The sequence below is a fragment of the Bison bison genome, unplaced genomic scaffold (assembly GCF_000754665.1).
Source record: "Bison bison bison isolate TAMUID 2011002044 unplaced genomic scaffold, Bison_UMD1.0 scf7180017864302, whole genome shotgun sequence".
Taxonomy (NCBI): domain Eukaryota; kingdom Metazoa; phylum Chordata; class Mammalia; order Artiodactyla; family Bovidae; genus Bison; species Bison bison.
In genome coordinates, this window is record NW_011494874.1 from 980,468 (window position 1) to 993,600 (window position 13,133).

General features: G+C 51.6%; 1 protein-coding gene across 1 annotated transcript in view; it reads left to right on the forward strand.

The window, feature by feature from the left end:
* Positions 1 to 13,133, forward strand: part of CDC42BPB (CDC42 binding protein kinase beta (DMPK-like)) — a 56,640-nt gene that overhangs the window by 8,045 nt on the left and 35,462 nt on the right. The window contains exons 3-7 of the mRNA XM_010851414.1: positions 395 to 490; positions 2,853 to 3,001; positions 8,526 to 8,619; positions 10,447 to 10,647; positions 12,283 to 12,531. Coding sequence (XP_010849716.1) covers positions 395 to 490; positions 2,853 to 3,001; positions 8,526 to 8,619; positions 10,447 to 10,647; positions 12,283 to 12,531 — 789 coding nt within the window. The remainder of the gene's footprint in view (positions 1 to 394; positions 491 to 2,852; positions 3,002 to 8,525; positions 8,620 to 10,446; positions 10,648 to 12,282; positions 12,532 to 13,133) is intronic.

Sequence of the window (13,133 nt, forward strand, 5' to 3'; positions counted from 1 at the left end):
CAGAGCCTCCGTCCACTGCAGGCCTGGAGGGCGGGGGCCGTGGCCTCAGAGCCAGCGTCCACTCAAAGCCTCCGTCCACTGCAGGCCTGGAGGGCAGGGGCCATAGCCTCGGAGCCAGCGTCTGCCCAGAGCCTCCGTCCACTGCAGGCCTGGAGGGCGGGGGCCGTGGCCTCAGAGCCTGCGTCTGCTCAGAGCCTCTGTCCACTCAGCCTGCATCCGCTCAGAGCCTCCGTCCACTGCAGGGCGGGGGCCGTGGCCTCGGAGCCAGCGTCCACTCAGAGCCTCCGTCCACTGCAGGGCGGGGGCCGTGGCCTCGGAGCCTACGTCTGCTTGGGGCTGCGCCCTGCAGGCGCCATCCCAGTGGACACAGCCTGGCTTTCTCCCCACTTCACAGACGGCCTGTTTCCGGGAAGAGCGAGACGTGCTGGTGAACGGGGACTGTCAGTGGATCACCACGCTGCACTACGCCTTCCAGGACGAGAACTACCTGGTAAGTGTGGGCCCCGAGGGCCCCGGCCCGTGACGTCATGCCAGGGGTTCTGACTCTTGTGTGCCAGCACTGAGAACGAGCAAGGCTCTCTGGGACTGTCGCTGCCCAAACGTGCATCTGACGATAAAACCGAGGGTTGGTTGCAGTGTGATCATGCAGGTGAACTTCTTCCCTCTGATCATTAGATAGCGTGCTTATTTTCTTCACTTGGTTTATTATGAAATGGGGGTTTTCTGTCTTGAATTATATGTAAGAATAAGAAACTGGGAATTCAGAACGTTGGCGCCTTGACCTGAGTGGCTTTTCCGTCGAGTTTCCCTGGCGGGCGCGTCGAACAACAAATGCTGGTTTGCAGCCCTGCCCACTGGGGCTGCTGACATAGGTTTGGGGGTGACTCTTGGTCCCCGTGTTCTTGTCAGCTGTTTGTTCCGACTGGAGCTGGGGCTTACTTGCAGTGTCAGCTCATCACTTTGTGACTCGTGCGTGTGGGTAGCATGAGCTTGGACGTGTAAGAGAACAGGTGCAGAAGACACACAGATGACTAACAGACACGTGAAAAGATGCTCAGCATCATTCGTTATCAGAGAAATGCAAATCAAAACCACAACTATGTACCGTCTCACACCGCTCAAAACAGCTGCTATCAATAAGTCTACAAACAGTAAACGCTGGAGAGGGTGCAGAGAAAAGGGAACCTCTTACACTCTTGGTGGGAATGCAAACTAGTACAGCCACTATGGAGAACAGTGTGGAGATTCCTTAAAAAACTGGAAATAGAACTGCCGTATGATCCAGCAATCCCACTGCTGGGCATACACACTGAGGAAACCAGAATTGAAAGAGACACGTGTACCCCAGTGTTCATCGCAGCACTGTTTACAATAGCTAGGACGTGGAAGCACCCTAGATGCCCATCGGCAGACGAATGGATAAGAAAGCTGTGGTACATATACACAAGGGAGTATTATTCAGCCATTAAAAAGAACACATTTGAATCAGTATTAACGAGATGAATGAAACTGGAGCCTATTACATAGAGTGAAGTAAGTCAGAAAGAAAAACACCAATACAGTATATTAACGTGTATGTGGAATTTAGAAAGATGATAATGACAATCCTATATGTGAGATACCAAGAGAGACATAGATATAAAGAACAGACTTTTGGACTCTGTGGGAGAAGGCAAGGGTGGGATGATTTGAGAGAATAGCACTGAAACATGCATATTACCATATGTGAAATAGATGACCAGTTCAAGTTTGATGCATGAAACAGGGCACTCAAAGCCAGTGCACTGGGACAACCCAGAGGGATGGGATGGGGAGGGAGGTGGGGAGGGGGTTTGAGATAGGGGGCACACGTACGCCTGTGGCTGATTCATGTCGATATATGGGAAAAACCACCACAACATTGTAAAGTAATTAGCCTCCAATTATAATAAATTAATTAAAAAAGCGAACAGGTGCAGGACAACCAGTTTGGAGTGAAAGGTAAATCAGACCTTTGGCTTGGGCCCCGAATGACTCATGATGGCTTTGTTAGGACTTTTAACTCTGAGAAGGACTTGCCAGGTTTGCCTGAACCTGGAAATGTCCACGCCATGGAGCTCTGAGTGGACGGAGTCTGCACGGACCTCGGGGAAACTGGTCTTAGCCCAGCTCCTCCGCCCGGGGAGCGGCCGGCACGTTTCCCCAGCCGTGGCCGCACAGGACTTGCAGGGCAGGGCCTCAGGTGACATGTGAATTCACTCTGAGCGGTGGACTCCATGTGCTTCCAGGAAGTGGAGTCATGTAGAATTTCTTTCATTTATCTTAAAATAATCTCTTTCAGACCTCAGAGAAATCCATTAGATTCAGTAGGCCAGGACTAGGTAACGTGGTGTGTTAGACTGTTTAGATTCGAAAAAATACATGTTTGTTTTGAGGGGGGACAGCTGGGGTTTATTGGGCACAGCCTGTTGGTTATCAGTCAGTCTTCCCAGTGGCTGGGCGAGTTAGGCATCCATGGTTTTTCACCATTGTATGAACAGTTTCTGGGTCCAGGGTTAGGGTTAAATCAACAGTCCTCTGATCAATTTGTAAATTGAGTGTGGTTTCTGTATTGATACCATCTGGTTATGTTGTGCAGGCAGAAATTTTATTGACAAGAATAGATATTTACTGAGCTCTGTTCCCTGGTGGATGCGTCACTTCACACCCAGAGTGCCTCAAGGTCCACATTCTGGGGGCGCGTCCTGGGCAACAGGAGCCACTTGGGTGCCGTCCCTCCACACTCCGCGGGTCCAGAAGCTCTGCGGCAGGAGCGTGGCCTCTGATCATGAGGTCTGGTGGTGATGGATGCTGTCTTCCCTGCCTATTTGCAGTACTTGGTCATGGATTACTACGTGGGTGGTGATTTACTGACCCTGCTCAGTAAATTTGAGGACAAGCTTCCAGAAGATATGGCAAGATTCTACATCGGTGAAATGGTGTTGGCGATCGATTCCATCCATCAGCTTCATTACGTACACAGGTAATCACCTTGTTAGGTGTTTTATGGAAACCACCATTAACGTGTTGAAGCATTCCTTTTAGAGCCCCATCGCCAGGCTCTGCGGAGAATTTGGGAGGTTGGGGTCCTCCCTTTGGCTGCCACAATGTGGGGTGCCTTCCCGGGTCACTGCTCTGTGGCAGCTGCTGTCAGCTAAGGTCACCTTGTCCTTTGGTGTCTGCCTGCCATTGGCTCCTGCTCTGCCCTGCCCGCCCCCCAGAGCTCGTTCCCGGTCACCCACAGAACATTAGGGGGGTTGAGTTGAGGGGGCTTCCATCACAGCAGTATAAAGGACTCGAACGAGTGTAACTGCTCCTGCGTGGCAGACGGGGGTGGCAGCGTGGGACAGGCCCCCTGCTGCTCGCCGCACGGCCCCCACCGCCAGGACCGCGGCCTTAGTCGTTGCGCAGCCTGCACCTCTGTGTCCGTCTCACTCTGCTGTTTAAGACAGGGATTCAGTCCTGCGGGGTTGGGTGGTGGTAGGGGCAGGGGTTGTTGGTTCTGTTTTACTTCTTTTCATCAAAATGTTTCATGGCGGTAGTTTTAGAAATTCAAATAGTTGTACAGGGCTTATAACAAAACATGAGTGTTCAGTCCTGCTCCACACTGACGTCCCTGCCATAGGTAACTATCGTCAATTTATAGTTGTTTCTTCTGGTATTTGCCTGCATATTTCCAACTGACAGAAATGTGTTTCTATTGCTGCTGCATTTTGTGGGGTGAGGGCGGGGGTCTCAGAGCACGTCTGTTTAAGTGGAGGTTTGACTCTTTTACATAAGTAGGTACATCTCTCTCATCCCTCCTTCCCGCCTGGGCCCAGTTAGTGTCATGCGGTTCCCCCTCGAACACCGTGAGTGTGAACTGAGTGTGAACTGCACGGGTCGCAGATTCTACACCGGCTTCTTTCACTAAGTACTTTCCACGCCTCTGAGCCTCTCAGGGATTTTCCTAACCAGATGCAGCTCGTGCTTCTAGGGTGGCGATGGTGCCCAGTGTCAAAGGAACAGCCCTTCAAGCCCTGCCATGAGTGTGACCGTGTTGCCTTGGGAGGGGGCAGCTTTCCAGGGGCCACGCGGTCCTGCCCGGGCACTGGTCTCTGTGCCACGGGGAGCCCGGGGTACTGCCCCCTAGCGGGTGGTGCTTTCAGGGCACCGAGGTCTGGGCCAGAGGTGCTCTTCCCTCTCCTGTGTCCTGTAATGTCACTATGCCTGCTTTTATAACAGTCACTGTTTCTGTTTTCAACATCAGATTTTATACTCTTCTTGATGGAATTTTGCTTAATTCACTACGGAGAGATGAATGTCTTTGTAGTTGTCACAGATCTCCAGGGAAATTAATTTGACTGCCTTTTGAACAGTTTATTCTTTCCTGTTTTTCCCTAAGTAGAAGGCTTTCTGTTGATTTTCTTAATTGATTGTGTAGAAACTTTGCTCTATCTTTTAACTTCAGGGCATAGTAGGAAACATTAAAATGCATAATTTGACATTCTTAAAGTCAACGCAGTATTCAGACCAAGTGCTTGAATGACCTAGTCTAACAACACAGTTCGCAGAGTTAGATAGAACAGGAAGTCAGTCCTACCCCTGTCTCAGGGGTGTGCCTGAGTTAAGTTAAGGCTGCCTGTGGTGGGGCCGGAGGTGAGTGACTCCCATCAGAATGACGGGAGGTTCATAACGGCGGGTTCAGACCATAGCTTTGGGCCCCTTTCTCATGGGAGGATGTGGGCCATGGCGACTTCTTAGGGCAGTGCCCACTGCCCCCGAGCCGGGCTCCTGCAGACAGAGCGGCTGCGCCCCGCCTTTGGCAGCTGGAGCCCCTTCGAGGCTCACTGCAGGAAGCAGCGGTGACCTCCGACCTGGCCGAGCACGCCAGTGGGCACCGCCGTTCCTAGGAGGTCAGCCTCAGAAACCAGCAGAGCAGAGACCCAAGAGGCACAGGCTCCCAGGGATTGCAGCCTGGCAGGGTTTTGTTTTTAATTTTAACATTTCCATTCAACTCTTTGTTTTAAAAAAAAAATTGTTTATTTGGCTGTGCTGGGTCTTACTTGTGACACGAGGGATCTAGTTCCCTGATCAGGGATTGACCTCAGGCCCCCTGCACTGGGGGCCCAGAGTCTCAGCCACTCCAGGGAAGTCCCACAGGCAGGTTTTGTAATGTATTAAATTTATTGGTTGTTTTCTTCTAATGGTTTTATTTTTTACATAAACTCCATTTGGAGTTTATTCTTATATAAAGAATGGATCTGATTTTATCTAATTAAAAGGCTCTTCGGTTGTCCCAGCACGAACTTAGATGTCTTTGCCCACTGATCTGAAGCAGCATCTCCATGATACGCTCAGTTTCTCTGAGTTTGGTCTCTTCTGGATATGTTATTCTGTTCCATTGTCTTTCTGTCTCTGCTCTGGGACCACATCATGGAGGCTTGAAATTCCATGGGGCCAAGTCTCCCATCACACCTCTTTCTTTTCAGTGTTTTCCTAGCTGTTCTTACATGTTGGTTGTTCCATATCAGCTTTCAATATCAACTGGTCTGGCTCCAAAAAAAGCAGGACACTTATTTTTAAATTTGATGAGCCTTTCAGTCTGTAGATTCAGGTCTTTTTTTTTTTTTTTAATGTCTGGAAAGTTGTCTTGGGTTTCAGGTTCAGATATGATGTTTTATTGTTTTGATTCTTCAGGGACTCTTGTTATGTATATGTTGTGCCTTCTTTACCTGTCTTCCATTTCAGTCTCCAGCTGCTTTGTCCCTGACCCTTTTTAATTATTTGTCCCATTTTTACTTTTTCAGATCCTTTCCTCCGTTTCTTCACTGCCTTTCATTTGATTTTTTTTTTAAGTTTTTGTTTATTTTTGGCTATGCTGGGTTTTGGTTGCTGCACAGGCTTTTCTCTGGTTGCAGAGCGCGCGGGTGGACCTCATCAGGCTATCTTCTCTCGCCATGGAGCGCAGGCTCTAGGGCGCGGGGCTTCAGGAGCTGTGGCGTGCACACGGGCTGCGTTGCTCTGAGGCACATGGGCTCTTCCCACATCAGGGATTGAACCTGTGTCTTCTGCATTGGTGGGAGGATTCTTTACCACTGAGCCGCCAGAGCAGCCCTAGATTTTTATTTACATTGATTCTTCTGTGGCATCTTACACTTTAGTTTTCATTTCTGTTAAGATCGTCTTTTTCTTCTATTTCTCCCCTGGGTTAAATCAAATCTCTTTTCTCTTCTCCTTATTTTTGTCTAGTTCTGTTCTTTGGTTTTGCCATGACTTGTCACAGGTGGGATCTTAGTTCCCTGACTGGGCATCAAACCTTTGCCCCCTGCAGTGGAAGCTCAGTTTTAACCACTAGAACAGGAAAGTAGTTTTTATTTTTCTGAGTCATCAAGGGATTCTTTTTTTTTTTTTTTGGAGGAACTGGTTCTTTATTTCAAAAAGACATTTATCAATTTTCAGTATCAAAACGGTTACACTATTGGTTTTTTTTTTCTCCCAGTTGGTCCCCAAAGAGACACCAAAGGAGAGAACATTTTAAGCCAATTAAGCTGCAGGATGCACACCTAACAGACCTCACTGAAACCTCATCAAAAAAGGGGGATTGGGTAGGGAAAGAAACTTTAAAAGATCAGCACACTGCTAGCCCACAGACTGTAGAGAGCTCTTACAGGCAGAGGGGTGACCAGTGTGCCTCAACCCCAAAGAAGCAAAGTTCCAAAATAATATAAAATTTAAAAGTTTTGTACATATGCTTTTCAAGATTTCTCCAGCACTAACCGATACAAAGCACAATGAGATGGCACTTTTAGAGACAGCAGCTTCAGACCCAGAAAAGGGTGATGAGATGAGTTTCATATGGCTAAATCAGTGGCAAAACATAATTTTCTTTCCTTTCTTTCAAGGAGGCAGGAGAGCAAATAAGTGGCCACTTCAACATAAGGGGCACATGATCCATTCTGTGAGCAGTTGGGAACAGGGTAGAGCTGGGACAAGGATTTGGTCTCAGAGGTTTCACCATCTTAATTGTTTGGTCGCTTCTGATGAAAAAAGAAAGAAAAGGTTGTCCAGAGATACTGTAAAGCTGAAAACCTGAACAGCACTTTTTTTTTTTTTGGCTAACTCCTCCTGTAATCATCTTTCTGGTTTGGCAGGTACTTTTTACAGGGCAATGAGGTTTCCCCAAATGGAGCCTTTCTCTGGACTGCTAGGCTCTCAGTAAGGCAGGCCCAAGCCTTTTCTCTTTCTCTCTGGAGAAGGCAATATGCATTAAGCTGAAATGTACCTTCCAAAAGTGAGAAAGGGATTAGACTGCTGCTTCAGAACTACGGAATTATCTGGAATGTTTTTTTACAAATGGTTGTTTTCTCTTTCGTACTCCTGAGTATTTATTTAAGATTTATTTCAGTCTGGAGTGCTTGGCTAGAGGGATTTTGGGTTTGTTTTTTTTTGCTTTACTTTTTTTGGATTAATCATCTTTTGCTCACATGTGTTTGTGAGACTTTCTGTGTTGTGGGAGTAGCAGGGGCTTTTGTGTGTTTGCATCAGGGTGTAGCATTGTGTCAGGCCAGAGTGGCCCGGCTTCTGTGTCCCTTCTGCAGGGGGACTTGAGGTGGTCCATGCTCAAGCCCCCTTGCAGAAGGTGGGCCTTGTCACAGCCCCTCTTGGCGGCTGTTACCAGCTGTGCTGCTGGGAGCATCCTTGCGGTCTTCTTGGTGAACACCTTCCTTGTAAAGTTTGTGTTCCTTGTCATGCTGTCTGGTCACACAGACTTATTCTGCCAGGAAGGAGGACTAGTCCCTTGAAGTCCACCGCACCGCCCCCCACTCCCCGCCCGGTGTTGGCCAGTACACAGGACGGTCGGTAGGATGACGGCTTGAGTGAGAGACTTCCCTTTCCTGTGCGGGGTGACTGGCAGACTGCTGTGCTCTGAGCTTCCCTGTCATCGTCTATAACATATACTTGGGGAGGGGCCCGTGGTGCTCCGGGATACACGTGCGACACCGTCCTGCCCCGGCTCCTCATGCGACCCGATATGCATCAGGTCCCGCCCAGGCGTCTCCTCGGTGGCCTCGGCCACCTGGCCCCCTTTGCACGCTGTCCCTCTGCCTCCTCTGTTCGCTTGTGTCTCTTCGTAGCAGTTGCCACACGGCTTGTGCCTTGTGATGCCGAGGCCCTGTGCGGCTGTGCCTGGCGTGTTCATGTCTTGACATCCTGGCCGGAGGGAGGCTTCCTGAAGGCAGGAAGTGCTGTCCAGCCCCTGCTGTGGGCCCGGTCGAGAGCAGCGCCCAGCATGCGGGAGGCCTGGGCTGGCGGGGGGGCGGGGAAGGGGTCCGTGACCAGTCCCAGCGGTTAATGGGGGTTCACCATTAACTGCTGCACGCCAACCACACCGCCCCAGGGGTGCTCTCCTAGGTCCTGTCGTGACGAACTAGCGCTTCCTGTGGTGATTCTCTACTAGTGAAGGGCTGTGACCTACCTGAGTGTTGCATGGAAACGGTTCACCTGTGTATTTATTTTACTAACAGAGACATTAAACCTGACAATGTCCTTCTGGATGTAAATGGTCATATCCGCCTGGCCGACTTTGGATCCTGTTTGAAGATGAATGACGATGGAACTGTAGGTATTTTTGTTGAAACTTTTCCATTTGGTTTTGTGTTTTGCTTGCAGTTAGAAGGGGCTTGTTTGCATTTTCAATTTGAGATACAATTAAGAAACCAAGTTTATTAACGTAAATTAAGAAGACAAGTCCATTTAGAAAACAGTTGAAATTTTCTATTTACGGTTAAAACATCTTGATTGCTTCCTGTGTTCGAGAAAGTGATCTGTGTGCCTTCTGCAGAGAGGAGTTCAGGTGTCCTCAGATCCCCGGGGCCACTCCCGGGCGCCGACCCCACTGTGAGAGAGGGGCAGCCGGCCAGTGGGCAGACCTGAGCTGGGTGTTGGTGCCTTCTCGTTTCTGTCTGGGGCAGGACTTCCTGAATGGGGGTACCCCCCTCCCAAGGGCCAGCGGACGCTCCCTCTGCAGAGCGGGAGGACACCCCCAGAGTGGCCATCCCGAGCCCGATGGCCAGGTGGCCTCGGTGGGCCCCCCGCCTCCCTCGGCTGGCTCCAGCACGCAGCTCCACTGCGTCAGGGACTCGTCTGCATCCTTCCCGGTGGCCCCTGTCGCAGTTTGGGTTTTAGGTGTTTTGGGAGTCTTTTAAAAACCTACACGAGTCATAAAGTCTACTGTAACTGCTTCTCCAGAGAGAGCAGCCCCTGCCCCACCCCTTGCTGTAGGTTTTCAAGCAGCAGTAAAAGAACATAAAGCTGGCAGCACGTGACAGTGTTTTAAAAAGAGCGAGTCGGTTAACTCTCTCCACAAAGCCAGTCTCTTATTTCTAATGTGATGGGTCTATTGGTGCTGTCCCCAAAGCCAGTCTTCTAACGAGGGAGCTCTGGCCTTGGTCTGAGCCCGCGCGCTGGGCACCTTTCCCCGGGGGCTCACCCACCTCACCTCCCGGTAGCTGTCCCCTGCTGCCCTGTCCGACTCCTGAGGACTCCCCACTGAGTCCTGCCACTGGGCCCTGGGCTGTGACCAGGGAGAGGCTGGTCTTTTCGAGGACAGGCCTTCTTGGCTGTTGTCGTCGCGTCTTGCTGACCCCAGTCCTTTGGACTCCACATGCTCTGAGGCCAGTCTGTGGCCTCTTAGCACACCCAGCCCCCACGTTGTCTCCGTGATGGTTGCAGCTCCCCACGGAGGGCGTGTCCAGCACCCAGCGGGTCCCTGGACCTACTTCCAGATGTTCCAGTTTGGAGCTCGAGGGTAGGGTGTGGGTGATCAGCCCGAGCTTCCCCTGGGAGCGTGTCAGAAAGGCAGGATCTTAGAATCTCTCTCGCAAGCGTGTGGTGTCCATGCACGTACAAGTCTGAGGCGGCCTGGCCTGGACGCACGGGGTGCCTGGACTGCACTTTGAGCCGCGATGGGGAATGTGGGGCTCCAGTGCTGTGTGGGGCTGGGTGGGCATCTAGGGATTGAAAAACCCGGCGGGCAGGAGAGTCTGGTGCATTCTGGAAACTGTCCGATGTTTAATGCTATAAAAATAGCTCTAAGTTGTCTCTGACTCTTGCGATCCCATGAACTGTAGCCCACCAGGCTCCTCTGTCCATGGAATTCTTCAGGCAAGAGTACTGGAGTGGGCTGCCATTTCCTTCTCCAGGGGAACTTCCCGATCCAGGAATTGAACTCAGGTCTCCCACATTGCAGGCAGATGCTTTACCGACAGAGCTACGCGGGAAGCCCCGGTTTAGTGCTATAGGAACATTTATTTGCATTGAATTTTTCATTATGAGGTTTTTAAATCATGACCATGTGCCAGGTTTATCCTGTGATTGTTTCTTCATCCACTGTCTCCTAGAGACGTCCTCGGGTTTCCCTTCACCTTGCCCGCCCTCTCCCCTAAGGTGCAGTCCTCCGTGGCTGTGGGCACCCCGGACTACATCTCCCCAGAGATCCTGCAGGCGATGGAGGACGGCATGGGCAAGTACGGCCCCGAGTGCGACTGGTGGTCTCTGGGCGTCTGCATGTACGAGATGCTGTATGGAGAGACCCCGTTCTACGCCGAGTCCCTTGTGGAGACCTACGGGAAGATCATGAACCATGAAGTAAGCTGTCGCACTTCCACCCCGTGTGTGTTCGAGTCCCTGGGGAAGAGGGATGGGTGGAGCAGGCTGGGCGGCCAGACGGGTGTCCGAGTGGGCTGCTGACCCGGGAGACGAGAGCGGAGGGGGACGCTCCCGTTCCCTGGTGGAGGGTGGTGGGTCCGTTGGGCCAGAACCCCTGCAGGAGATGTGGGCTTCGGGAGCTAGACCCAGGTCCGTGCGGGGCCAGGTGGGCGGCAACTGCCCAAGGGGGCTCTCGGGCCCCTGCCGCCTGTGTGCCCGCCCTTCCTTAGGCGTCAGCTCTGCCCCTCCAGCCTGTTTGCCCCGAAGTCGTCAGGAGTGGATCACACGTCTCAGCACAGTAGTGCTCTTAGTCCTTTCTTGAGCCTGTTTCTTTTCCTCCTGCTTTCCCCCCTTTTCCCAGGTACTCATTTTTCACTTCTATTTCCCTCATTTTCTGTTTATTATTTCTTCTTCCTTCTAAGATTTTTGTCATCTGTGTTTTTTCTTTTTACGCCTTTCCCCACGTCCTTCTGACGCCAGGGTCAGCCTCTCTGCCGGTTGGCTCACAGCACCGTTCCCCACCTGCTCGGTCACTCACCCAGACAGGTGCTCACTTGTCTGCTCTCTCCTCCCAGCCTGGTCTCCCAGTATTTGCTCAGATAAGGAGCAGATTAACATTAAAGTCCTAAAGCATCTTTCTCTTAACTCAAGAAAAGTTATTCCTTAAAAAATTTGTTTTCAAAGTAGGAATGTATTTTTATTTATAAATTAATATATACTATTAAAAACTTCAGACATGCCGAAGTGCATGCAGTAAGTTGATGAAAGGCACCCTGTGAACTTCTGGTGGTAAGCGTGGTGAAGGGAATAAGTGGGACTTGCTTGCATTCTAAGGCCCGCTGTCTCCCTGAGCGCCTGCCGCCTGTGGGCACCCCCACCCCCACCCCGGTGGTCTCTGATCATTTATTCCGTCTCCGCTGCAGCCCCGTGAGGCAGTGCTGCCGTCCCTTCTAGAGATTACAGGTGAGGCCTGAACCGCAGGGGTGGCTCAGCACACAGGCCCACGGTGCCCTGGTGCGTGTGTGGCCTTGTGAACCTCCTAGCATGTGGGAGGTGGGGACTGTTTAAATAAATGGGATCTCGGTCACATATGGCCAGGGTTCCGCTCGTCTTTCTCCTCAGTGCTCAGAGGCAGACCTTACTTACCGTGTGTATGTGTGCAGTGTATCTCGTTTTAGCAAGTCCCTCTGTGATGAGCTTTGAGGTACTTTTCAATTTCCTTGGTCAGAGCAGAATGGCGTCACGAGCATGTCGTGTGTTCTCATTGATGCTGTGGGCAAAACTCGTACTGAAGGTGTGCCCGTTTCTCGCCCACCTGCAACCTGCTGTCGGTGTTCTTGGCCACCTTGATAGGTGGGCATTTATCACCGTTTTAGTTCACGTGCAGGGTGATGACAAGTCCACCGTGACTAACCAGCGAGACTGAGGGTTTTCTGGAATGAAGCTCCATCAGCTTCGGCTGCGCTTGGCCACTGGGACGCAGAAAGGGACTGTAGCGCTGCAGCTGCGCCTCTGCTCTGTTCCCTGTGATGCCTGCGTGCCGCGAGTCCCCTGACTGCCCCCCTGCCCCCCCAGGAGCGGTTTCAGTTCCCGTCCCACGTCACAGACGTGTCCGAGGAGGCCAGAGACCTCATCCAGAGGCTGATCTGCAGCCGGGAGCGCCGGCTGGGGCAGAATGGGGTGGAGGACTTCAAGAAGCACGCCTTCTTCCAAGGGCTGAACTGGGAGAACATCCGGAACCTGGAGGCGCCCTACATCCCGGATGTGAGCAGTCCTTCCGACACGTCCAACTTCGACGTGGACGACGACGTGCTGCGGAACATCGTAAGTGTGGCGGCACCCTGCCCTCCATGCCGTGTCTCAGGTCTGTGTGCACACGGCTTGCTCATCAAGGTGGCGAATCTGAGAACTGTGCCAACTTCCGAAACTGTGGCGGTTGCCTCAAGGAATGCACCTCTCATTCTAGCCTTCAGCTTGGTCCTTAAAGAGATGGCTTACTCAGTTTTAAATAGCTGTTCTGTTTTAGGATTCATCAGAATTATTTGATGCTTTTGTGCCTTTGTGAACAGTGTCACGTTCTCTGTTGCATCAGAGTGTCCCTTCTGCCTTGTCCCCCTGCCAGGGGCCTGCCCGTGGCCCCACGGTGGCATGAGTCTCTGGGTCTCCGCTCCTCCTCACTGTCCCTGTGCTCGAGGACATGTCCGCTCTTCTGCCGACACGTGTGTTCAGCATGTGCGTGACTGTTTGCTTGCATGGCCGGAGGTCGGGAGCAACAGGGATGAGAGGCCGATTTTGAGGCGCTGATATCTCAGGTCCTGAGTTCTCCACATTGGGTGCTGGCCGTGGGGCCCACCTAGTGTATGTCTCAGATTGTGGTTCTCCACGTTGGGTGCTGGCCGTGGGGCCCACCTGGTATCTGACCTGGT